This window comes from Chroicocephalus ridibundus, chromosome 11 (genome assembly GCF_963924245.1).
Source record: "Chroicocephalus ridibundus chromosome 11, bChrRid1.1, whole genome shotgun sequence".
Lineage (NCBI taxonomy): Eukaryota > Metazoa > Chordata > Aves > Charadriiformes > Laridae > Chroicocephalus > Chroicocephalus ridibundus.
The window spans coordinates 11,871,432-11,898,446 of NC_086294.1; the positions used below are offsets into that span (position 1 = coordinate 11,871,432).

Below are 27,015 nucleotides of genomic sequence, written 5' to 3' on the forward strand. Positions count from 1 at the left end.
CCCTTCCAGCCCTGTTACAGGGCATTAACCTTTCCAACAGAGTGTTTAAGGCAAGAGATGGTCGGACCGGGACAGGAGACGCGCGCGCAGTACCCGGGTCCTGAGCAGCTCGTAGGCGGTGATTCCCAGCGACCACCAGTCCACAGCAAAGGAATAGGCGGTGGGTTTTGTGGAGTTAAACATTTCAGGTGCTGCAAAATACAGAAAAAAGAAAGTTTGCCTTGCTGCAATCTCAAGCGTAAATGAGCAACGCAGAATGCTTGATCCGTGCCACAGAGAGCACCCCTGCTGTTCTGCCTGGGACACAAATTAGCATATTACCCATTACCACGCCTTTGAAAATTTCTGCTTTTTTCTTCAAAACAATGGCAAGCAGCTGGTAGGCTGGTCCTTTACCAAAACACCGCTGAGGCGCACAGGAATCAGAATGCACAGGTTTCCCTGCAGCAATTCATCTTTTGAGCTCTGTCAGGTTCCTCGCCTTGTGATGCAGAAACACCCCGTGCCAGGGAGGCTCTGCGTGCAGGATGCTGTGCAGACCCTGCACCGAGGAGACTCAGCATGCGGGCCACTGTGCAGACCCTGCACCGAGGAGGCTCTGCGTGGAGGATGCTGTGCAGACCCTGCACCGAGGAGACTCAGCGTGGGGGACACTGTGCAGACCCTGCACCGAGGAGGCTCCGCGTGGAGGATGCTGCGCAGACCACCCCGCTCTCCCGCCCTGCAGCGCAGCGGCACCATCCGTCCTTGCATCCTGCTCGGTGCCGAGCGCCATGGCCATGCCAGCCAGACCTGACCCAGTTCCCAGCACGCCAGCTTAGCCCAGATATTTGCCTGCCCTCGGAACAGACACACCTTGAAGCCTTGACCCTGCTGAGTAACTACATGTGCAATTAGCACAGTATGAAACATTTTCTCCCCAAACAAGAGTTTCAGCTCCTCTGTGCCTTATTCTCCCCGCCAGTGAAATGGGACTGTCAATAACTGACCTGAGTGGAACGTTACAAAACTTAATTGATGAATGTGTGTAAATGGTGGGATGGCGTTGAGAAAGAGGTGTGCTATCACCTTTGTAACTGGAATGTTTAACATTCAATAAACACAATCCACTTCATTTGGATTGCAGAATGCCCTATATAATGACCGAGAGCTTCACCAGATCCTATTAATTTCTTCCCCTGTACAAAGCACCACAGCCCAGCGTCCCGGCGAGCCCTTCCTGCGCTGCTGTGCTCCCGCGGCACCTGGCACCCGGCACCCCCACACTCCCCTCCGTGCTGCTCTACCCACAAAACCCGGAAAGAATAAACTCCTCTTGCTGACACAGGACTGGCCTGTTATCCCACAGCAAATGTGCTTCAGAATAAGGACTAACCCTAACTCACTCATTCTAGGCAAAAAATTGGACTGAATATCCCCTCACCTCCCCCGAAAGCCGCTCTGCCCTCAACTCAGCAGACCCTCAGGTTAGAAAGCTATTCTTGTCCTACTCAAATCTCTCTGTTTATATTTAAAGCATTTCAATCTGGCAGAGCCTAAATCCAGCCTCACACAGTGAATGAAAGCAGCTCTTCCGAAACATTAATATGCAGTGTAAACGCAGACATAGTGTCAACTGTGCCCTTGGCAGGGAAAAGTAAATTTTACTCAACGAAGCCCGAGAGCCACAGCTTTTTAGGAGGAGGTTACCAAGCTCATAGGAAGTGGGTGAAGGCACAGACTGAAATGCTCCTTCTTAGCCAATAAACTTCCCTTTTGAGATTAAGGAAAAAAAATACTGTAGGATTTTACGTGTGAGCTGGGAGGAAAGAATTGCACTAAAAAACCAAAACAGGGAGCACTGCCTTCTTTTTGTGTGTGTTTTCCTTTTTAAAAGGATTGCACTGGTGGTGCAAAGGTGAAAGGTCAATTTGGTCATCTTGATAAAAAAGGAGACTCCAAGGGCATCGCCCTAAGGGATTTGGCCACACAACTGCTGCAGGGAGGCTGCATTATGTAGAAGAAGAAGGAAGGGGGGAAGTTCGGAGTGATGGCATTTGTCTGATGGAGCTGATAGAGCCCAGCTTTCCTGGGGATGGCTGAACACCCGCCTGCGATGGGGAGCAGGGAATGAATTCCTTGTTCTGCTCTGCTTGTGTGCGCCTTTTGCTTTGCCTATTAAACTGTCTTTACCTCAACCCACGAGTTTTCTCACTTTTACTCTTCTGATTCTCTCCCCCATCCCACCATGGGGGAGTGAGTGAGCGGCTGCGTGGTCCGGGCTGGGGTTAAACCACAGCTCCTTATAAAGGGGAAAAGAAAAAAAAGCAAATTTGTTTTGAGTAGTAGGGAAAGGAGGTCTGCATAGGGAGCAATCATGGTGTGTCTTCCTTCCATGCACGTGTGTTGATTTGCTCATGAAAACTGTTTCTCCAGCTGACCCAAGGCTGCTGTGGAGTGATCCACCCGCTCCAGAGCCACTTTGCCCCAGGAGAACATCCTGCCCTGGCACTGCTACAGCTGCCTGACCGGTCTTCTTGCCTGGGATTAGTCCCATGCCATTGCCTGGAGATAAAAAGATTTCCCCAAAACCTGCATTTTTTGTGAACTGAAGAAAGAAGGGGAAGGGGATGGTATGTAACCATAGCAACCAGCGCAGCTACTCAGCTCCGTGGGCACCTGGAGGCTGGTACCCCACTTCCATGGCACCAACCCTGTGCTCTGCGCACCATGGGCAGGTCGGTATGAGAACGGGCTGAGCACCGGGGAACCAGAGCCCACCTGTGGCTCTCCCCTCTGTACAGCTCCATCTCCAGGGCTGCACGTGGCTGGTTTTCACTCGTTGGCAGAAACAGCCATATCTGCTGCTACTGGCAACATCGGTACCATAGGAGGGGTTTTCAGAAAGACTGAAGGAATAGTATCAGCATTTATCTTCGCATTGTGGCAGCCACTCCTGCACCAGCTGTGCCTCCCTCTCCCCGGGGCAATGCGGAGCTGCCGCTGCTGTGCTCTGCAGACCCCAGTGACAACTGCCCTCCATCCTGCTGTCTGGGGACAGCATCCTGTCCTCAGCAGTGGCCTTCGGAGCCAACACCTTGCTCACTGCTTCCTGACGCAGACCTGGCATCAGCACGGCTATGCTCTCGGCTGCGTCAGCCTGACGCTGGAGCACGGGCTCTTCCCTACCGCGCTGAGCAGAGGCTGCAGCCCAGAAACACAGCAACTATTAAGTCCACCCACTTGGCCTAAGCACAGAGTAAAGCTAGTTTTTAAAGCAGCCAGTTTATACCAAAATTCAAATTATTGCCAGTGATGCAGCAGTGTAAGACTTGTGCTAATGCACTGAGGGACCAAATACAACACTTTGTGCTTCATTTTCCTTCTCAAGGGTAGCAAGAACATTTCGTCACTGCTACAGGGCTTGACTGCTGCTTGTGAAATGCTCTGGGATCTCAGGAGTGCAACTATCTTAGTTTATAATCAAAAACATGCTGTGCAGCATGGCATAACAGCACTAAAATCTGTGTTTACAGCACGCTTGCTTTGGTCTGTTGTGTGAAATCAGTAGATGGACACATATTTTCCAGCTGTGTCAGGGTGTTGCTGGGGGGGGCTCCCCCCACGCTCCCCTGCAGCACCTTGAGCTTGGTCCGCATGTCAGACAAACGCATGCATTTTGTCGCATATCGGGCAGAAAAGAGACCAAATTCTCATCTAAAAGGCCTTCATCTGTATCCCACCACAGCTGTCAAATCAAACCCATAAAATGGCAATTCAAGAATACATAATTGTCATCGGTTCTTACCCATATATGGCTTTGTGCCAGCAATGGTGGTGACCTGTATTTCTTTAGTCAGCATCGTGGCAATATTGAAATCGGTGATGTGCACATGTCCTGAAAGACAGAGGTTAATGTGTAACTTGATTTGCTTTAACTTCACATGAGAGACAGCTTTGAATGAGAAACTTAAACTAAAATACTCTATGGGAAGGAGTTTCCGGGAAAAAAGTATTCTGGTGGGAGAAGTGATAGAAAATATTTCAGCTCGCAGGCTGCTTACAGATGCATCTGTTACATCAAATCCCCTTATTTACCCTTTGGGGGGCAAAATATGGAGTTCTCCAAGAAGGCATTTAATGATGATTGTTTTGAGTCTTAGTAAATTTTGGGGGAAAGAGAACCGAACTTTTCTCACAGAAAAAATTCCACTATGTTTTGGAAAAAAACAAAATCCGTGGTATTTTTTGCTTTCTAGCTACTTGCCCTTTGGTGTCCCCAGGTACTAAACACTCTTTCCATTTTCCTCTTTAGAGGACGTCTCTGGAATGGAACAAAATACCTTTGGCAGCAAGCAAAAGAGCCTTGCACAAGAAATTGTAACACCATGAAAACCCTTGTGGGGTAAGAATGTTTTCTGCTCTCACTGCTACAATATGCACAACTGCTGCCTGCAAACTGAAAAGAAAATAAGAGGTGGCTGTGATTTGCAGGGATGAGAAAGGAAATGCTTCCACCTACCTCTTGCCTGCTCTTTTACTTGCAGGTTGGTTTGTTTTTGCAAGCAGTTATCTTATTATTGCTTACTCTCTAAACTCCCATCAGTGAGGAGACCAACCACGTACAGCCATACAGGTGACCAATACAAGTGAATTTCTTTGAAACTTGTGGGTTGGTTCAGCCTCATTCTTCTGATTCAGTGCTGGCTTCAGAAGTCATCTTCTTCCTGACCTCAGGCATCTCCTCGTAAGGCACCGGACTTGCTCAGCCCTGACAGAGCTGGGCTCGTTATCAAAGGCATCAGATGTTTTGTATGCTGCGTTTTGCAGACTCATCACCCTCCTCTGCAGTAACAGAGGGTGGCTGAATTGCTGTTGTTTCCTCTAACCACAGTGATCGAATCAAAGTGGCTGTCTATGGATGGAGATGCTATGGCAATACTTCCCTCAGTCATCAGCTTCAACAGCTAGAAATTCACTGCTGCTTGAGTTCAGAAGTAAAAGTAGAATAAGATCACCTTCATATGTCTAAAAGTTGATGTTTTGGTAACAAACTCCTGTTGTCTTGTCTGGATGCCATGAAACATTTACGTAAATCTTCACAATTGCACCTACATACCTGTTATATGACAACAGTGATACAAATTTGCCTGCTGCAGATATCTGATCTAACTGGGAAAATTTGGAGAATAAAAGTAGAATTTGTGATTTCACCCAAAACCACTGTATCACAACTATGCTCCTGCCTGTGTCTCCTCAACGCTAGCGCAGTGTGTAAAGCAGGGAGCCTCTTGCCCACACTCCATATTGGCCGTGGCTAGAGTGCAAAACGCACCCTGGACAGATTCCATATCAAATCTGCAGTGCTTGCCAGGCTTGAGCTGGAAGGAAGACAGGAAAATTTGAGGTCCCTCCGTTGAGCCATGGGCACTGCTGGGGAGAGCCAGCGAGAGGTCAGAGCTTGCCCCCTGCCCGCGGCACCCGACACATCCGTCAAGGGTACGTGTCTCTCCTGGCTGCTCACCCTGCGTTACACACTGACCCTCTCATCCTCACTCTGCACACTAACGATCGGGCAAAATAGCTGGGGAGTACTTGAGAGAAAAGAATGAGATACCACGGTCCTGTCTGGATACGTCCTCTATGTCCTTGCACTGCTTTTTATTTAATCTCTAGCTTGCATTCCACTTTCTGGGGAGCTCTTTTCATAAATATGAATCATAAAGACTTATTAAGAATTTGATATTCCAAGCACAAACGTGCCTTTCTCTGGATGCATCTTTTAAATGATTCGCTTCAAATAAATCACAAGCTTTTTAAAGTAGCCAGTTTTCCAACGGGGAATTACCAGCTCAGGCCCACGAGGCCAAGGGAGGCAGCTCCGGGCGGTGCGACGAGGCTGAGCAGCGGCAGCGGCGTTATGGACAGGGGTGGATGGGGTGACCCGGGACGGCAGCTACCGGCAACCAAGAGCGAAGTGCTGGGTGTTGCTGCTCAGCTTGAGGCCCAAACTTTAAGGCTCGTGTTTTCCTGACTGCTCAGCGCCTCCAACTGCGGCCAGTTTGGAGAAAGCCGCGCTCCACACCGTGTCCTGCCCGAAGCTCATCTCCCTGCCTGAAACTGCCACTTTCAGATCAAGCCTTTGGTTCTGCATTAAGGCAAAGAATTTTTTTATTATATTCAGTACCTCTGTTGCTAATTTCTTCACCTTTCTAGAGCATCTTTTGTGCAAAAAGTATAAGGCCTCTGCAGATTCAACTAGCCTAACATTTTAAAGAATACGAAACTGGAGGCATTGGGAGCTGTGGCACATGAAGGCTCTTGGACAGACTGTGCCGTAACTTTCTTACCTGAGATTAGAGAGAAAATGGGCTATGTGTGCCCTGCACTGGCAAGAACTCACCCATTGCAGCACTGCCCTCGAGAGCCTTTGGCAGTGGTGCAAGAAAGGTACAAGCCATTACGGGGCTCTTGCAAAAAACCTGAGTTTTACTAGAGATAAAACCGAGCTTTTCTTCAATTTTGTTAGACAAATGACCCAGACGAAAACTCCTGATGAATTAGTCACAATTCCTGGAAACTGCCATCTGTTATATTCTTTTATTACCAGGTGAGCTGTGCTGTCACTGAGCCAAATCGATAGCCTTATCATTAAAGGAGGAAATCACTTTGTGCTTGGAGAATGACTGTTGCAGGTGGTCATCTGCTGAGGATTTTTTTGTTGTGGGACCTGATACCAATCTCTGATGTCGAACAGCTGCTTTATTTATTGCATAGAAATACATTTGCCTGATATCCCACTTTATTTATGGCTCACTTCAATTTCTTAGCTGAAATCGATATGCTAATACAGAATGTCACTGAGCAGTGTGACAGAGGGAAACGCATGAGGTGCGTGTTAAGTTCATGACTGGCAGCAGTGGGACAACACATTTCAACATGTGGCACCATGAGAGGCATTTGTGCCACCAAAAACCTGAACCAGTCTCCTACACAAAGATCAGATGATGTGCACAAGGGCTCCTGCAGCCTCATCAGTGATTAACTGCAGCAAAAAGGGCGCTGCGGTTTGTAACAGCCATGGGCGCCTTTCGGTGCGTACATCTGAAAGGGCACAGAGTCACAGCTGGAAAGGTGCTTCACAGCTGGAAAGGAAGATGGGCCAAAGGGCAGAGTGAGGTGGCAAGAAAAGTCTAAAAACTGCAGGACGGCAGTCTGATTGCTGATAGTCTTTAGGTGCCTCATACTCTCAGGGGACTGGTTTCAATCAAGAACATTATAAAAAATTGATGCTAGCAAACAGTAGATATTTTGTGATCACAGTTGTGAAACCCTGGTGAAGGTAGCGGAGCGGCAATGGGGAGCTGCAGCCCGTTCCACGGGGGAAGAGATACTGAAAAACAAGCACAATCTACTAGGCTAAATACAGATAAACATGCTACAATAACAGTTGCTCTGGGGACAAGAAAAAAATTGAACTGTGTTTGCACAAAGCTTTCTGTATGCATGAGAGGATACACCTTTGCTGCCATGGATGAAGAAAAGAAATATAAGTAGTCATAGTCAGAAGGACACCGAAGGGTACATCCACAGAAAATAACCCTGAAACCTCTGCAACTGTTAAAACATCACAGCAAGCAGAGAACAGGCTCAAAAATCAACCCAAATTGCAGCGTCATTATAGAAGCTTGCAGGTTACATCCCACTGAGCTGAAGCCAACTGCAGAGACAAGCAGAGCTGTTCCCCCTGTTTTTCCCGTCTTCGGGGAATGCTGACCTACATTTCCACGGCTCTCCTGCTCCTGGCTCCCTCTCGGGTGGCTGTGTCACCCCAGCCCTACGGGGCACGGGGGTCCCTGGAACACAGGGACAGGTGACCTGGGAGCTTCCCAGGGTGAGGGCTGATCAGACAGCCCTGGCTGCCAGCGCTGGCCGGGAGAGTGGCCCTGGGCCGCGGCAGTGCCGAAGCCCGGCCACAGCTGGACCAGCAGGTCCTTGGTGGGAGGGAGGACGGGTCTCTGCACCCATCTGCACATGGGGCAGCAGCAGGAGAAGAACCAAGAGAGGCAAAAGAGAGGCTACGGCGCTTGGAGGCAGAAGCAGGTTTGCTGACAGCTCCTAAATAAATAATTAGCCAGCACTTTGAAATTAGAGGTCATATGCAAAATGGTGCTTCCAGGCAACCCCAGCCACACAGGAGAGCCTTGGAGATTCCGCGGGAGCTTCAGCATCCCCATTACAGCCTCTGAAGTGATAATGAATTCAGATATGCCTTGTCCCTGCACTGACTTTTTCTCTTGGCGTGCCTTGCTATGGTTGCTAGTAAAGATTTCTCACAACAAGCAAGTTACATGGATTTTCAAAAAATACGAAATGACAAAGTGTTTTTCTAATGAGTTAAAAGCTAATAAATATCAGACAACTCTTCACTGTGAGAGCTTTGTCAGGAGAAAAAGTGTGTCGAGAGAGTAATGCAAGTTAGAGTTTTGCCTGAGAAAAAGACTAAAGAAAAAAATGATAGCAACATCTATAACATACCCAGACCCAACTCCTCTTTGGAGCTCCCTCCCAAGGGCAAATGCCCAAGGAAAAAAGAAAACATCTGAATGAAGATTATCTCTTCAACCATAATTCACTGTGTTTGTGAGCATACGTTACATACAGCCTGCATTACACACATGAGCATTTCCATTCAAATAATTACATTTTGAGTAAGTTTTAAGCAAGAGCCAAGAAGCTCTTAAAATAAGGTCTGCTAGGCAAAATGTGTTGTCCCTGCCAATGCCTCCAAGAGACGCCAGGAGGTCAGTCAGTCAGATTAGACACCCCCAGAAATACCGCAGCATCCCGGGGTGCCCAGCGCCCCAGAGGTACACGACGCTGCCCCTCAAAAAGCAAAAGACAGCAATGAAAGCACGGAAGGATGGTCCCGTTCTGAACTGAACTGAGGGAGAGAAAGCAACAGAAATGAGGAAAACAGCAAGCACCTAAACTTGAACTTGGATGTCCTGCCTCTGACTCTGCTTTTATGCATATGCATGGCCACAGAGCAGCTGGCACTTACCATGCTCATCCAGTAAAATGTTGTCAGGCTTGATGTCTCTAAGAGAAAAAGGCAGAGAAGGGGAGAGAGCCATTAGCCTAGAAAAGTGACATGAAACATGGCTGCAGACACTTTAGGACAGCCCAGGCTCTGGGGGGGGACACACTTCAGAGACATCAGGCCCTAGAAGGTATCTTTGCTGGGGGTCTTCAGCTCTGATGTTCCTGCAGGGTTTGATGTAGGCATCAGAGTGACTAACGGAACAAGAGCAGGAACGGCGGTGCAGTGCTGCGGCTGTGAAGGCTGCCAAGGTCTGGTCTAGCAGCACCCAGCCAGTCCACCCACAACGTCACGGCTGCTTTTTATCTTTTTCCCCCCTTTTACTTCTTAATCTGTTTCAATACTATATTGAGAGCTGTTCCCCATTTACTCAGTAAAAATAAAAATATTTTAACATCCTTGTTCTAGAAACAAATGGGTTCTGCACAGGTTTTGTTCCTGAATAAAAAATCCCAAACAACAGAATAATAATACCTGTAGCAATGCTGTAGGGAAATGCTTTCTATTGAAGGGAGAAAATGTACACCTGATACGCTGAGTGTGTATGCCTGGGTGGCTTTACAAGACATTACCTGGTTTTAATGAGCTAATTACACCAGTGCCCATTCACCTGCTATCAGCCACCTGGCAATGCAATGCCCACAAGGAGATCACAAGGCAGGCACACGTGCAGCGACCCTGACCGTCCTCACGCTTCCCACCAGGCATTAAAAATGCAGTCACTAAGATAAAGTTTGAATTCACCTAGCCACCTGGAATCAAGAAAAGACTACGTATCTAATTACCATGTAATAGCTTGCAGTTCCCTGGTATCTTCTGACCCAAGCTACTTCCAGTGGGACATAAATACCAGTTACCTTCCCCGTGCCATCCCCCTTCCCACAGGTAAGCACAGGGACAGGTGTCTCTAGCAAGAGAGAACGGGGTGGCTCCAGGTAAGTGGCTGGTTTGCCCCAGAAGCGCAGCAAAACTGCCACAAGTTGGAGCCAACCAGTCCCGATGGTCAGAAATACTGTATTTGATAGCGAAAAATGGTGATGCCACACTTGGCATTTTTAAGAAAATACTAACTTAAGGAAAAACTTTAACGAACGTTTCAGCAAAAAGAGTTCAAAAAAATGGATTCTTTGAATCCCTTGATACAAAAATATTTTCAAAGTTTTGAAATGAACCATAAAGACAGGTGTTTGTTTCTCATCCAATTTTCAACTTTTCAATTATTAATTTTTTTAGTTCCTCTGGGGTGTTTTCTGATCTCACTCAGTCTGGTACGTAGCCTATGGAATTACACCAGCACGGTGAGATCATTCCCAGGGTGCAAACAATGAACAGGGATCATTTTGTTAATTGATTATTTGTGTACTTATTTTTTATAAACTGGTTATACCATTTCCTAGCCTGAAAAAATTAACAAATATTTCCCACTCTTCTACTTGTAGGTGGGAAATAATTCCAGCCATCGGTCTGTGTTTGCTGCCCCAGCACAGCTTTGTTCAGGCAAAATAAAAACCCGCTTGCCTGTCTCCTGATGTTCCCGGTTACAGATGTTGCAGTGTAACTGCCGCAGCTGAGTCACTTTATCAATCTAATATTGTCCCCCTGGGACAACCTGCATGACAGTGTTTATTGAATAAGTTGCAAATTTTACAGACTGTCATACATGTTTTGTTGTACTCGATTCACCTTAAACACGTATAGCTGCTTGAAAAATACACTGCAGCCAGAACTTTAGCTTCTCCCCCCTATATTCACAAAAAAAACCTCTGGGATATCCCAGGAATTGTGCCCCACGGTGTCCTCTTTGTACCTGCCCTCACCCTGCAGCTGTAGTGGGACACCGGCCCACCCTTGGCGATGCCGATGGCCACGGGATACTCATGGCCAAGCGATGCCAATGGCCACAAGATGCTGATGGCCACAGGACTGCAGGGACATGGCTCATAATGGGACCGCAGCCCCTGGGCACCTTCTGCTCCCATAGCTGTCATGTCCTTCATCGTTACGAGGAACAGCCGCCTCCTTCTGCAGACTTGCTCTCCAGCACTGAATCCTGAAGAACTCCCAGCCCCTCGCCTACAAACACCACTACTGACATTAACACACCACTAACAGAGACGATTTCTTCCCTGTGCTTCCTTCCCATTTGTGCCCCACTCAGTTTGCTCAGGCCAAGCCAACAGCAGGAGGATTCCCCCCTCGCTGCCCAGGACAGCAGCAGCCAAGTTGCATTTCAGGATGTTTAATTCATGCTCATCCATTGTTCGGTGCCGGTGAGCAGGTGCCGGGCAGAGCGGACCAACATCCCTGTCACTGCACACCAGCTTCATGTCCCACCACAGGGAGCCCGTCGAAGCCTGAATGGGGAGCTGGGGCAACCGCCCGCTGAGATCAGGGGCATCAGAGTAGAAATCTATGCAGGTATAAAACAAAACAAGCAGCATGAAAGCTGAGACTCCTGAGAAAGTGGGAGCTCTCCCCGGGGTGGTCTGGCTCCAACCGATGCAGAGCAAACCCCCTCCGGGGCTCTCGGCAGTCATGGAGGATGTGCTGTGGGCACACCGAGCGTCAGCCGTTCTGCTTCACAGCTCAGAAACAGCAGCTGAACGCCACAGACATGAACAAGCGTTAATCTTCATCTTAAAGGTCCCTTCCAACCTAGATGACTCTATGATACCATGATTTCAATTTTAAGTTTTGTACCATGCTTTATTTTTACACCTCACAAGAATGCTCTTCTGGAGCGATATTTATAAATGAGATAATCTTCTCTCCTGCCAGGCCCTCCCTGTTCGTACTCCCTGTTACCAGCTCCTCCGTCAAACCCTTGGACCCCCGAGGTGTGCGCTACCCAGAACACCAGTAGGAAACAGCTGCACATCTGTCCGTCCAGAGCCAAACCCTCTCCAACCAGAGAAAGCTCTACCTCCTCTGCTATTTTGCAGGTCTTTGAATGCGTGGCAAGAGTTCAAATATTTTTTCGCTGGCCATGAAAAATTTTGGTGGCCAAACAGAAACACTGACCACTTCTAGAACGTGATTCAACCTCGTACAGAAAAAAAGCTGTGTTTGGTCCCATTCCTCGTCTTTCAGTGCAGCACTGAGAGGGGAGCAAAAGGGAGACACTTTCGAGTGTGACAGCTGGAGAATTCTGAATGCTGATGCCTACCCTCTCTGGACCGTATTAATGAGCTTTAGCTAATTAAACCTATTAGAGACAGGTTTTTGCGGGATCAGCAAACAAATCAAATATGCTATAACATAGCTATCCCAGAGGGAGAAATAGTACTCTCCCTGTTGTACATGAAATGTTTGTCTCTGGGAAGGCCAGTGTTTTACAGAAAAGCAAACGTATGTGGCAGAATATTTTGTTTATCTCTTAAGCTTCTATTTGTCCTTTCACGTCAAAGAGGAACAAGCCCACCCCTACCGCAGCCTGCGAGCATTGTCTCCCTGCGAGGTCCCCAGCTGACCTGTGGATGATGTGCCTGCTCTGGAGATAGTCAAGGGCCAGCACCAGCTCACAGATGAAGAGCTTCACGGTGCCTTCTTGGAACCGCACGTTCTGCTGGAGATGGTAACGCAGGTCCCCTCCAAGCAGCAGGTCTACAACCATAAACATATCTTCTTCATCCTGGAACGAGTACCTAAAATGTCATAAGCATGGTTCAAGGACGATAATATTAAAAAAAAGACAGGTTAAAAAAGGCACATATGCTACCTCTGGGAATACTCATAGTTTCTTGGTAAATAATAACTTCACGACCTTTCCACGCTCTGTTTCCCACTGTGACTGAACTCCTACCACCTATATTCTCAAAATAACTGAGATGACAATAATTTAGCTTCAGATCCATCAGTGCAGCTTGTATGAACACCTACCAGCAGGCCCACTAGAAGAACAGAGCATTTTTGTCGAACTTGTTACTCTCAGCCACTTCAAAACCAAAGAACACCCAAACCCATCACTGCAATACAGGGTGCTGCTGGTTTCTTCCCCCGGACAGTTGCGCAGGGAGATGGAGGAGCCTGGCAGGCGGGTATGGCTCCCAGCAGAGTTCATCACGGGTATGCGTGGCAGCGACCGACAGCACAGACCACCAAGGGCCCAGGATCCCTGGACCACACACTTTTACTGTGGGGAGGGCCTCACTGCTTGCTTCCTGAACTGCGGTGCAGCAGCTCCGTTTGCTCAGCAGTTAACGGCTGCTGCCAGCGGCCACGAGCTAGTGAAACGCTTCCACTCGTGAGGAGGATGATGGGAGGGCTGGCACCCAGCGCACACTGCCAGGAGAGGCCACAAGCAGCCACTAAAACAGCTGCTGCTTTGACTACGGAGGGGTGCAGGTCCAGAAATCACTCGTGTCACATTGGTGCTGGTGCTCTGAAAACCATCCGAAAAGCCTGCGCTGCCCTGGCCACCACTCGCATACACAAGATCCCTCCAAGGGACCCTGGAAGATCCCGTCACTTGCTGCGAAACCTAGCTGGCTGAGCAATCAGCAACTCAATACAGCAGTGGAAATCCAGCTTGGAGCTCTGGATAAATGCCATCTGTTCCCCTTGGGGTCCACACCCAGCTCTTCTCCATGGACATTTCATCTTCTCCAAGCATAGGAGCAACACAGAGAGAAGCCCAAAAGCAGCATGCGCAGCCCAGACCCGCAGCCAGCAGATCGTGCACCGAAGGCTCCCCGAACTGGGCGCTGGTTCATCTGGCAGCAGTCTGTTATAAAACCATTTGCTCAACACAACAGCAGATGCAGCTGCTCTCTGCTGTCCCTCTTTAAGTGACCTGATTCGGTGCTATTAATTACCAAGTGTCCCTTGGAGACAGCTTTCTTCTTGTGGATTGTTTTCTTACAAATACACCAGCTTCTTGATGTGATGAGCAGCACCACAAACCAGAATTACTCCACACGAAGCTCGTAGTCTGTGTATCATTCAGAGTGCAGGAAAGCTAAAGGTTGTACCTGAGGCCAGGGACGACACGATAAGAACAGAAGCAGGGAAACTCAGACGATTTGCTCTGTACAGGTCTATAGATATGCATATGGTGTTTAACTCTCAGCAGCTGAACGAGTTTTGCCTGGAACTGCTTGTTCAAGTAGAGAAGCAAAGTTTGGAGATGTGTCCAAAGCTCTGGGAGGTCTAGATGTATGGTTCTCATCCAAACCCTAGTTAGAACAACACTGAATGGCAATACCACCAAAATCATGACAGCTCACCTAACAGCACTCAAGCTTCAGATTTCAAAAAGAAACACAAAGTTATTCAAAGATTTGTGATCTTCAGTGTGGTTTAACCTCATTTTTTGTGTTTAGCATTGGTAAGTTCTACCTCATTCTAAAAATAAATCCAATATCCAATAAATGTAATTACCCACCACGCCAGAGGAATCCTATAACTACAGGATATTGGCCACTGCATCCATCATGTGGTGTATGAGACCACACCTCTTGAAATGTTACTGGTGTCCTAATAAAATTAACCTGTCAGACTCTAAGAGTAACAGAATCTTGTTTAAAATTCCTTTCTACTGCCCTACTGCAAGAAAACATGCTGAATCAAATGAAGGGGGAAGAATTAGTGTGTCTTTTATCACTCAGCTGGTCAATCCCATTGCTAATCGTTGAAAAAGGACTATAACCAGAGCATGTGGGTTGCATTTATCAGGTACTTTTAAAGGAAAGAGATTCTTTTATGTACACATTTCCCCTATAGATATATAGGTTTCTGCAATAAAATTCGAACAGTATTCTTTTTCTGACAGTAAATTCAACGATAAATTGCTTTTGTCTTTGCTGATTAACATCAATTCAGTCAAATATCAATAAGGCATTAAGGCAGGCTATTTAAAGTACAAAATAAACCACAAAAACAGAATCAGGAGGAGACGAGAAGAAAGTGCTGCCAAGGGAAACCCTGCGAACAGAGCCCTGCCCTGCTTGGCCATCGATCCCACGCTGTCACCGCCTGGTCCTGGGAGCTGCTGTTTGTTGCAAAAGAGCACAATTAAATAGAACTGGGTTACGGTAACGAACAATGCCTGCCTAGCAAGAAGCCATGAGGGAACACCAAAAAACTGTCTTGTGCTTGTCTGAGGGGACAAGGGGACTAAGTTCTTGTTTAATTAAACAAGATTCCCTTGAAACCAGAGTCCTGGTGAGTGGAACAGAGGAGGAGCCCCCCCCGCACAGGACGGGATGGGTGTCTGGTGCACACACACGTGTTCTGCGGCGCAACGCAGGCACCCACTGCCGCCGGCAGCCCCCGGTCCCAAAGGCGTCTCTAACTGACCATGCTGAACTGGCCAGTAAGCAAAGGAGCAATATCTTACCATAAATTAACTAAGAAAGGGTGCTCCAGGCCCTGCATAATCTGCAGCTCCTTGAAAACATTTCTCACTTCGTTACGCTCCACGCACTTTTGTTTATTCATGTATTTCATGGCATACATCTTCTTGGTGTCATTCTTCTGCACAACACAGACCTAAGTGAGCAAATCAAGGGATAAATCAGAGATGACGTGTCAGCAAATGTAGGCACGTAAAACCCAGCCCACGAGCGTTCTCCAGTGGCTTTATCAAAGTCCCCGCTGCCGAGTCACAGCTCCAGGCCCTGACGCTGCAACGCTGGGCATCGCCACCAACCCCCTCACCCAAAGCCAAACCCCTCACCCAGCTCTCAGCCGAAGAAGAAACTTTGCTGGGGGAAGGTGAAGGGAAGAAATTTATCACCACAAAGACAGGAGATAGGGAATTGCGCATGAATCAACATTTTATTTAATAGCACTAACTAATCTTGGTTGTACCAACCCTCCCACACCAGTTGCTGTTTGGAAGAGTCCTTTCCACCACAGAACGACAGGTTAGAAACTGGGGAGCAGCACCTGACCTCCCCCTTCTTGGTGAGTTTCGTTCAGCTCACAAAGAACCTTGGGCTTTGTTGGCGGGGTGTTTGGGTTTGAATATTAACCCTTCTTACAGTTATATTTCAAATCGAGAAAGAAATGTTGCTTCAGTGAAAGACTCAAGAGTTGATAAAACTGCAAACCAAACCAGATTGGTTTTTCATAAACAACAGTTTATGAGTTTGGGCTGAATTTGCAAAGTTTCAGTCAACCTTTTTTTTTTCACCACTAAATAAATCTCTGTCTAAAGATTTTTGTCGCATCCTGCACCTAAGGCAGACCATTTCTGGCACGAGAGTGCCTGTATGTGCAGGGGCAGATGATCTTCTGGAATTCTGTCAGTGGATACAAGCAGAGAATTCAATAACAGCATAAAAATAAAACATATGACCGTAACCTGATGCTTCATACCAAACACTGTGTTTCACAGACAAATATCCTCTTAAAAAAATTGCCAGGCCTTTCACGTGGCTTGTAATACTTTGTTAAAGATGCATCATGATGTTCAGTGTTACTTCGCTGGGGAATCTTAGAAAGTGCTTATCCAGAAACATAATGAAATTCAGCTCATTTGATTTATCAGTATCTCATTTTAATCTCCTGTAATATAATTTGTGGCTATGGAATGAATGAGGAATCGTGCTGTGACTCCTTCTTGATTACCAGGAGTTGAAGCTCAGGTCAAAGCTCATTGACAATGCAGGGGTTTATTTCTTTACTCCCATGTGAGCCTCTAATTTGCCCCTTTCTCAGTTGCATTTCCAGCTGTCCAAATGGTGATTAGTTCACAAAATACTTACTTTTCCGAAGCTGCCCTTCCCAATAGCTCGCAAAATTTCAAAATGGTCGAAGGTGACTGCAAGAAAGTGCAAACATTCAAATATTAAATGGCTGAGCAACCATTTGATGCTATTCCATTATTTGTACATTTTTTTCCTTAAGAGCTGAGAAAAACGAGGGATACCCTAGCAACTTTCTGTTGTTTTTGGAGATTTGGGTGCTGTTTAAAACGTGCTGTTTAATAGGCTTTTTTCCTTTCCAGCAGAGCTGCAAAGGCAAGTTCCTTGGGTCAGCCTTTGTCAGTGCCAGATCAGAGAAGGAACCATCAAGTGAACGCTTTCACTGTGCCCTGCCTGTTGAAGATGAAAGTCTCATCTTCTTCCTGATGAAACCAAATGCAAACAAGTTTAGTCCATCAAATGTTTATACCATGTGAAGACGTAAATGGGCAGCTAGAGCTTTGTATCCTTGTGGTATTATTCTAGACAACCGTTTGATACCTGAGCAGGACAAACACAGCAGCCCTGGACACAAGCGTCGCTGCCACTCAGCATCCAGAGTGGCTGTTCCTGCTCAGAAGGGAAACAGAAGAGCAGCAGTTTGCAGACCGAGCACTGACACGGGGAGGGAGGAACGTGAACATGGACTTCACCCGCCCTCCTGGCCTCTGCTGGAGCCGGGGCTGGGGGCAGACACCTGCACAGCCAGGGAGGATGTTTTGTAAGTGCTAATGGAAGGCCCCTGCACAACCAGTGCTTCTGACCAGCCAGGATGAAGCTGCCTGTACTTCATCTCAGGCAATAAACACATCCAGGGAAACAGCAAATCAAATTACCATACAGCAAACACAGATTAACTGTGCTGGGCTCAAACGCTGCTGCCAGTGGCTGGATGAGGTACCATAGCAATGATCCCCGAGCTGAATGCTCTGAACCCAGCTGACGCTTCTCCAAGAGGCTGGTGCCAAGGGAAGCTCACGCTCTGGGACCTGCTCCTGAACCACCACTGCTGGCTGAACCAGACCGCATCGAGAGGCTCTTTCGAGGCATCAGAAAAAGGCCTCTGATAGATTTATACTAGCCCATCAGCTTTCATTAGTGTGACCCCTGGAACTGAGAGATACCACTGATGTGATGGGCTTGAAATCGCAGAGCTCATTTGCCTCCTGCCCCTCCAGTTTCCCCACTGCCAGAAGGGGCTGGACTCTGCGGCCGGAGCTGGCAAGGGAGGGCTGTCCCCTGCTTGGACCAGGGGAACCGGACACCGTGTCCCCCTCTACCCTGTGGCCTCGACCCTCCCTGCTGGGGCTCTTCACCACCACCTGCTTTAACAACCATCTTGGGAGGGAGCCGGCTGCGCGCTCACAGTGCCGGTGGCCAGGTGCCGCGGCAGGTGGGGCTCTCGGAACACCCGTCCTTGGTAGCCCCCAGCCTCCCAGGAGGTCTGCCATGGGGTGTTACCATCATTACCCTGCATTAGCACAAACAGCCGGGTGTTCTGTCCCAGACAGGACTCCACGCCGCCACCAGCACTTTGCTAAACACGAGGAAAACCCCAAGGCCTCTTTCCCTTTCAGCTTCAAGCGAAATAAGAATGGCAGCCCTTGTGGTACAAGAAAGTACGGCCATGCCCGCACTTGCGCTGCCAGTGGCCTGGAACAGTGGCAGTGCTCCCCCGGCCACAGCCGCAGGCCCAGCCCCAGGCTGTCCCCCACCATGGGCTCTGCCACCAGCACGGACCTGCCGATGGTGGGGTCTGCCCAGGCTCTAATGGGAGGTCCTCCATGGAAGCCCTGCCTGGTAGCTCCAGGGAGTGCCACGGGTGTTCCCCTCTCAGGCCGACCTGAAACACTTCAATTACGTTGCCACCACCCCTGAGCACACAGGCCTGTGCGTGCCAAGCCCCCGGCCCCCTCGCTCTGCCATGGTCCCCGCTGCGGCAGGGCTGGAGGAGGGGGCTGCAGCCTGCTCCCACCGTCCCGGGCAGCCCTGACTGCTGCAGAGCTCGACGCCCTCAGGCTGCGGCTGTGCCAGGCGCTCGAGCCAGCACTGGAGCCATCACCGGACCCACACACCGGTGCCTGGTCGCCTGGGGAGCGAACAGCGCGGGCAGTTTCCGAGTCTTGTTTTCACCAAACACTGGCACAGGATCAGCTCGTGCTTGGGGCTGCTGAGCTTCCTCTTGCTGCTTCCTGAGGCCACAGCTCTCAACAAAATTGTCATCTGCTGCTCCCTTCATTAACCGAACTGAGTGGCACAGGAACCAAGAGCTGTTTGTCCCCAGAGCTTTTCCTCAGGTGAGACTGCCAGTGGGGAAGCTGCTGTTAATCACTCTGCCACAGCAACAGACGAATCCTCCTCGTTACAGACTTGTGCAAAATACCGGTCAGAAATAAACCCATTTTCTCAGGATACGTCCTGCCTCTAAGCTAAGACAAGGGTAACAGGACAGACACTAGATCCTTGCCACCACACAGCTACAGGGAAGCGTACTCGTACTTTGTGAGTGGATTCTTTTTTAAAGGAAATGCAAGTATTTTCCAAAGAAATTAACCAGGCAGACTGGGTTTCATTCAGCGTAAACGTGATGCATTAGGGTCACCAAGCTACCATATGGTCCACTGAGCCTGCTCACACTTCCTCCAAAAAAAAGGCTGGAAACAGCCACTGCATACCTGGCCAGGAGTGTAATACCCACTGGCTAACCCATAGAATATTTTTCTTAAAACAGGCACACTAAATTAAAAAAATTGTCCTTTCCATCGACATTATCTTTTCAGGTAGGTTGCCACAACCTAACCAAAGCAAAGTTTATGGTTTCCACATATAGCACTTGGAAAAAAAGACTGCCTTTCAGGCACAGAAGCCCCTTTTCCAGCCTGGAACAACAGCTGCCAATATCAGAGCTAAATACGGGTTGACAGTAACTGAGTTGAACCAGAGCTGTTTACAGTTAGACCATCTGAGAGAAGGGTAGGGGATACCCGCAGGGTAAAAAGAGCACGTGAAGATGCTTATCGCCTGCAGGGAAGTCGAGAGGGGACAGAAGTCCCTGTGCCGCCAGGGAGAGGTGACTGTGGGAGCTGCATGTCACACAGCGCAGCCCCGGCCGCGGAGAGGGGGGACCCCGGCCCCGAGAGCGCGGGGCTCCGGCAGAGCGGGGCAGGGCAGGAACGCAGAGACCCAGCCGGGCTGTGACATCTGGGTCAGCTGCAGACCCGGAGGAGTCCAGCCGGCAGCCAGGTGCTGCATGTTAACACCCCCTACCTCTACTGTCTTTTAATAGGAATGCTTTCATGAACATGTTAACACCCTCCACCTCCTTGTCTGCTAACATTAATATTTTCATTAACATTTTAAACACGGCTCTATAACTGAGCTGGTTATAAGAAAGCTAAATTGCATACTTTTTATTTAAGACTCTCAAACAAGGTACAATCACATTTTAACCCCTCTCTGTTTTAGGTTTCCTACCATCCCCGATATTCACAGTGAGCCAGTCCAGAGTCTCACTTCCAAAGAGTACGGAAATTTGTGGTGTCCAAATCAGGAACCAAACACATGCTCTTCATCCTGAATCCACATCCGCAGATTTGACAAGCCTCATTTCACTGCCCGATGGCATCTAAAACAATGAAAAAGCCAAAGCGTTTGCCCTTCAGAAAGAAAGTTTATGTGCTATGCCAACTCAGACAAATTATGTTTAAGAGATGCCAAGGAAGATAATACAATTGCTGTAAAGAACCAACTGAAGCACACGCATGAAACACCATTTTGAAAGCCAGAGCTGTATTTCTAAACCCAGGTTCAAGGAACACTATTTAGATAAAAAATACGGAACCTAACTAGCCATAAAAAATGTCCTCATCAGAGACAAGCTGACCCTGCCAAAGCCCCAGTGGAAGTCAGTGCTTCAGGGGACTCAGGTCCCCCCATCCCTGTCGCCCACCGCAGCACAGCTACCACAGCACCACACGGTGCGTTAGGACTCGTTTTCCTTTTGTCACTAGTAATTTCCCCCATTTTCATTATATTCCTTTCCTCCCTCCTTCCCTCCCTTCTCTGCAGCCTCAGGAAAACAAGTGCTACCGCAGGAGCAGGGATGCAAACGTAATCCCCCCGTACCGGGGAGCCCAACTCCCGCAGATCCGGGCAGAGGAGCAAAGACCCAGTGAACGCTCTCTGAGTCCCGGGGCAGTTTAGAGAGAGAACGGGTGACGGTGGCCTAGAGAGGACACAGGCAAAGGACCACAGAACGATATATGTCCATCTCACCCAGCCACTGTCCTCACCTACTATTTATTGCTGCTTTATCTTCCCATTAATTTGGCCAGCTGGGGAGAATATCTGGCTGCCGTCCCCTGGGATGCTTTCCACACCCTTTTGCCCAGAAGCAGCACAAACAAAATCCGGCTTTTACCATGGTCTCATCCCAACTGCATCAGGAGGGGAGATCACCTTGCAGCACTGAACCTTCTGTCTGGTTATTACATTTTCTTTTCATCTCACCAGCTTATTATCCACAACTGTGCCTGCTCAGAGGAAATGCTGAGAGAAAAATAATGCTGTCATCCCACTTCAGCCAAAGGCAAACAAAGCCCCTTTGAGAAGTCCATCTTAAAAAAAAAAATTAATCATGGTACCACAGAAAATGTCAAATTATAGCAACGGCAGTTTGGAATGCTATGCAAGCGGCGTTATGACTGCGTGTAAGTCAAAGGACCAGGGGAGCCCGAGCAAGGCGCCTGCCCCCTGCTCTGCTCCGAGCCCATCCACGAGGAGAAGGTGCCGCTCCATGCGCCATGGATGGGCCAAGCTGCGGGAGGGGAAGGAGCCCCCTGCCCGGGGAAGGGGGAGGAATTTGCCCAGGGCTATTCAGCAAACTAACGGCATTGTATAAATCCAGATGTTTTCACCCTCGAGACAGCTCCTCAATGACCCTGTTTTGCAAAAGGTTTCACCATGTTGCAACTGACAGAGTATTCTCCAAGTCGGGGGGGGTTTATTATTTTTAAGCAAAAAGAGAAATGAAACGACTGAATGGTTCTCAGAGCAGCAGACCCAACTCTCAGAGCAATGGCACGACACTCGCTGGGGCAGGACGTTTCCTCTCCCCGGCAGTGGGTCCCACGAGCAGTATCGGGCACAGCGGCCCGGCCGGGGGATGCGGCTGCCATGGGGGACAGCTCGGGTGGGATTCGGGCTGCAAAGAGCCAGGTGCCCCCCGGCACCGGAGCACTTACACCACTCGCTGTTTGTGTCGACACGGGCCCCAAACCACAAGTGAAGAGGAGGGACCGCTCTCCACCGGCCAGCGCAGACCTGCCAGTGCCACCGAGCAGAAGAGCCACTGAGCTGCTTCCTGCTGCACCCAGCAGCTCTTAATTCATTTTAATTTTAATTGACATTAGAATAAAGACAAGATTGTGACATCTAAGGTGACACGGTCTCTGGTCACAAATTTGCCAAGATAATGGAAAAGTTAATAGAGGACATCTCCATTTCAGCTGCGTTCCTCTCCTCCCAGTATATTAAAATATGACTAATTAGAGAAAAAAATGTGCTACCACTTTTTAAATTCGGGCAGGGCCATGAAAGCACAATTGCACCAGTGTGGCCACTGTATCTGGGAGCAAGGGTGACCCCTGAGCCCACTGAACCTCAACAGATCAACACTGAACTCCTTGAGATGGTCAGGACCAGGCTTTCCCCTTGACTTGCCATCACGACACAAAAGCACCAAGCGTGGGGTGCGGCAGTTCACCCTTGGAAAGCCCAGTGCTCTCTGCCACAGAGCCAACAGGGGCTTCACGTGCTGCCAGGTTTTGTTTGCTGAAACCAACCCTTTCCCAGCACAGAACCGGCTCTCCTAAGAAATGACCCGTCCAAGGAGATTTACTGCCCCAGGGACAGTCACCCTGCACAGGTTGCTGCATCGCTCGGGGCGTTATTTATCTCTCAGACACAGGAGCTAATACCGCACAGGGCACGTGGAACCCAGAGGAAGACTCAGCAGAGAGACCAGCCACCCCCACGAAAACTCCATTTGTTACGGTCAATCTCACAGCCAGGACATACCACCCCAAGGAAGGTGATCAGGAATGCGAAAAGTGTTAGTCATCCTGAGCTAGCACGAGTAGGTATTTAAGAGAGATGCCAATAATGAGCACTTAGATGCACCAGGAATAAAATCTCCAGAAAAACCGCACAACACTGATTTCTTTGCACCAAAGTAACTGGAAAAAAATACAAAAAAAAAACCCAAAGAAAAATTGCAAGCAGTCGCATTATTCATTTGGGAGCCAACCAAATTATTCATTTGGACACATCGCTGGCAGCGCGGGCGCAGCAGCACAGAGCACGAGGACGGAACGATTCACCGGCTGCAGCCGGAGGCAACAGCAGTGAACGCAGACCGCAAGGTGCGAAACCTGCTCTGCGGGACACAAACGGAGGTGCACAGGGGAGGGATGGATCCCAGCAGGGTGGTTCGGGACAGCACGGAAACATGCTGCTGCACTGAGTGATTCTTCCCCTCCCCAAGCAGCCGCCAGCCCCGGCACTGCCATGAGCACTCACAGCGCTACTCTGGATACAATCACCGCCGTTTCACAATGGAAGCGTGTTCCTCTTTCCTCAAGGAGATGGGTGAGAAAGACCAGATTTTGGCCAATGTCCCCTCCTTTTCCCCTTAAGTCCCCAGCCATCAGGACTACATCCTCTCTGATTGGAGTTCTTACCTTTGGAACAGCGGTTTATGAGTCATCTAGGTTCTCGTATTTTACTTTTGTTTGTACCTATCTGTATTTATCTGCATATGCATTTTATGATTGTACCTGGGTGAAAGCCCATATGGCAGCTAGCAAGCTGACTCATGCAATAGGAAATATATTTATGGAACCATCTTTTAATGCCTGTCTCTGTAGTCTTGGCAGCACAGTGACACTGGCCTCCCGCACTGCTCTCAGCAATGCATTCTCCGTCTCCAGCCGACCAACCCTGTGTGCCAAGGGGCAGCGCTGCCCGGCTGGGCATCCACCAGGAGCCCCCAGGCCTCTCTGGGTGCTGCTCCCACCAAGCCCAAAGCAGGGATGGGAACAGGCAGCACTCAAGCTGTCTCCCACCACGCTTCATACCCGTCCTTCCCCTGCTGTCATCTCCAGAACAGCAGCATTCCTTCCCTGCCCTAGAAGCACCCAGCAGTGTCCCACAGACAGCTCAAAACCAAACCTCTGCGAGCAGTTACTGTCTCAGTGCCCGGACCCAGAGAGGGGAGGCAGAAGGACCACCCGACGGCAGAGCACCACCCTGCAGGAGACGTGGGACACGCTGCTGCTGCAGACCTTCACACCTGCGCTTAACCAAGATTTCCGGGCGCTGGCAACTCCAGGACGGGAGCTGGTGGCCACTCTCAGTGTCACAGTCTCTGCCCTGGTGGACTCTGCAGCCCCGGGTAACAGCTCAGAAAAGCTCTTACCGTCCTCGTCGCCATCGAAGGGTAGCGACTTGCTGGAGGTGTTTGCACCCATGGTGTGTCCAGCCCCGGCTCAGCTCTGTCGTCCTCCGGGACGTGTCCCCTGTGGGTCACTGCCAGCGGAGCCAGGCAACCTTCTGCTGGTGCATCCTGGAGGAGGCAGGAGGCAAAAACTCATCATCCTTCAGGATTAAGACACATTTTGCAGCTTGCAAATTTCTGCCTGGAGGTTCACTGGTCTAGGGACAAAACTGAGTATTAGGGAAAAAGCACATTACAATGGTGTTCACTAGAGAAACGCCGTTAACTTCAGAACCCAGACCAGGACTGCTGCCCACTAAGGGACGTGCAGAACCAGACTAACAGACCAAAAGACCTGACGATCTGGCTCATGTTTGCTGTATCATCCAACACATTATATTTTGCAGCTTCAATGACATTATGATTGATTTAGAGATGACAAAGCATCACTAATTGGAGTGAGGTCAATATCCAAAATAAATGGACATAGTGGCTTGGCTAGATAAAATGAGAAAGGCACTTCTGACTGCTAAGGTGATGTGGAAGTGTAAAAGCTATATAAGAAGAAATTCAAAGTGTCAACCTTTTGATTTAAGCTGTTACAGAAGTCTTTCATTTGGAACAAAATCATACCTTCTTTTTTTTTAATGAAAAGATTTCATGGAAAATCAAGGTGCAGTTACCATTCAGTTTCTTTAAAATTTTTTTTGGATATGAGCTATGAAAAAAGATTTTAAAATGTTCTGATTTATGATTCAGTGCTGGCTGCTGTGGCTGGTCTTCCTCTTGCACTGCGGAAGAACAGGTCTGTTCATGAGCAGAAGACACAGGTTTTAAGTTTCCAATTCTCCCCCAAACATGTATGTGTATACTGGAGCATGTGATTCTGCATGATTTAGTGACACTCAAGATAGCTTGAGTGATCGCATATGGGCGCAGTAGCAGTTTTCTTTTTAAAGCTTTTACATGCAAAGCACCTTTATATGTTGACACTGACATCCCTGTGAAATACATGTTTATTTCTTCTTAGAAGTACAAAACCCTAAAAGAATAAAATGAGGGAGTAACAGTGCAGCACCATCTGGATTTTGTCCAGCCTGGAGCATTCTCCAGGGTGTCCCTATTTTCATTGGATGTTTAAGGATGTAATGCAGCCTCACTCATTTTGCTCAGATCCACACCCTGGAAATACAGCTACTGAGTTGCTTCACTTTTTTACTTTAAAGTGACAAGATCATGTTACTGAAGTGCACAAGGGAGGAATCACAAAAAAAAAAAAGTTGGAAAAAAGAGAATTACTGGGACAGTGCTGGGAACTGGGACTGCCATGGGATGCTGTGGGTTCCCCACACCAGTCCACTCAGCTCCTCCTCCCCAGGTAACTGTACCTCCAGCCCTCAGCCAGGAACGCAGCTCTAACCTCACGCCCTGGGTCAGGACAATCACCTCAAGTGCCGAAGTTTGCCTGAAGTTTAGAAGCAGCCCCTATATTTGGATATCTTCCTGAATGGGGCTGCAGTGATGTAGAGTTCATCCCCAGTGTGACAACCCTGGGGACCCAACTGTGGATCAAACCGCAGAAGCTGCCAAAGCGACGTACGGCTGAGTGCGACATATCCATCCATCCACCCACCCACCCACCCACCCATCCATCCATCCCATGTCAGCTGGCGCTGAGGCCTCACCATACTCCCCAGTCTCTCCCAGCACTCCCCAGTCTCTCCCAGAACAGACCAGGGGACCAGCCATTCTCCCCAAGGCATTTTACAATCCCAGCTGCAACCAACCCTCGCTGCTGCTGCGGTTCACGTCAATCTCATTATTCCCAGCAAAGAGCAGGGGAGTCTGCATTTCTTGAAAGGCCAAAAAACCCCAGTGCTAACTATTAAAAACACTAAATTCTTGACTTCTCATCTCAGAGAACTGAAACAAGATCCAACAATAAAACAAATGAAGCAGCAAATCTTTGCGATCCCTATCGGTGCCTCTGAAGGGAACAGATCAAGCCTTCAGTCTGAAACAAAGCACCACACCAGCACCTCTTTTCAAGCCCCCAAACTTACTCTTCAGAGGAAAAACACACCTTTGGATGTAAAAGCCACAAATCAGGTTCGCATACTGCATCACTGTGATCTTACTGGTGTCAAGCAAGGTCAGCTGCTTGAGGAAATTCTCTTGTATAGGAGTCTGTAGCTTAATTTATTTTTGAAAATACGTCAATACATAAAATCCACGAGGAAGGAGCGCAGGTATTCCTTGAAGTTAAGCTAGTCTGAGCAATAATTACTAGGATTTGTAACTTTATAAAGTGTACCCAGGGTATGGTAATGATACATCTTTTCCTCTTTCACACTGCAAAGTCACAAAATGATTAAAATCATTACTGTCTCTTGGGCCAAGATGACTAACGGTTCCACGTTAACTTGATGCTCGGTTGGATGGCTCGTTCCACGAGCAGCAGCTCCACTCGTCAGCGGTCCCGGAGTCTCGTCAGCCACAGCAGAAATTATACAGCTGCGAGAAAGCATCTGGTTGGGAATGCCCCGGCAGCACACCTTCCCATCGCCGAGCACATTTTATCCTCAACAGATAAATGGGAAACCAAAGCAAAGCAGAGGAAAAGTAACCGCTTGAGTGCCATGGCCAGGGTGCGACATGGGCACTGCACGCAGCCCGCACTCCCCCAGCGGGAAGGAGCCCAGCGGGGCTAAGGAAGGGCAGCTAGTGGCATTGTTAGAATTATCGCTGAT

The 27,015-nt window shown here is 48.7% G+C and overlaps 1 protein-coding gene across 4 annotated transcripts in view; it reads right to left on the minus strand.

Annotated features, from left to right (window-relative positions):
- STK32A (serine/threonine kinase 32A) overlaps nucleotides 1–27,015 on the minus strand; it is a 37,015-nt gene that overhangs the window by 9,344 nt on the left and 656 nt on the right. Inside the window, exons 2-9 of one of the 4 annotated variants that reach the window (XM_063349480.1) lie at nucleotides 26,349–26,779; nucleotides 24,248–24,394; nucleotides 16,792–16,847; nucleotides 15,420–15,571; nucleotides 12,553–12,726; nucleotides 9,044–9,081; nucleotides 3,788–3,877; nucleotides 94–191 (exon numbers count right to left, since the gene is read on the minus strand). In XM_063349480.1, coding sequence (XP_063205550.1) covers nucleotides 94–191; nucleotides 3,788–3,877; nucleotides 9,044–9,081; nucleotides 12,553–12,726; nucleotides 15,420–15,571; nucleotides 16,792–16,847; nucleotides 24,248–24,299 — 660 coding nt within the window. In that variant the 5' untranslated portion in view covers nucleotides 24,300–24,394; nucleotides 26,349–26,779. Of the gene's footprint in view, nucleotides 1–93; nucleotides 192–3,787; nucleotides 3,878–6,755; nucleotides 7,373–9,043; nucleotides 9,082–12,552; nucleotides 12,727–15,419; nucleotides 15,572–16,791; nucleotides 16,848–24,247; nucleotides 24,395–26,348; nucleotides 26,847–27,015 lie in introns of those variants that run through there. The other 3 variants (XM_063349479.1, XM_063349478.1, XM_063349482.1) reach the window with 3 other exon arrangements.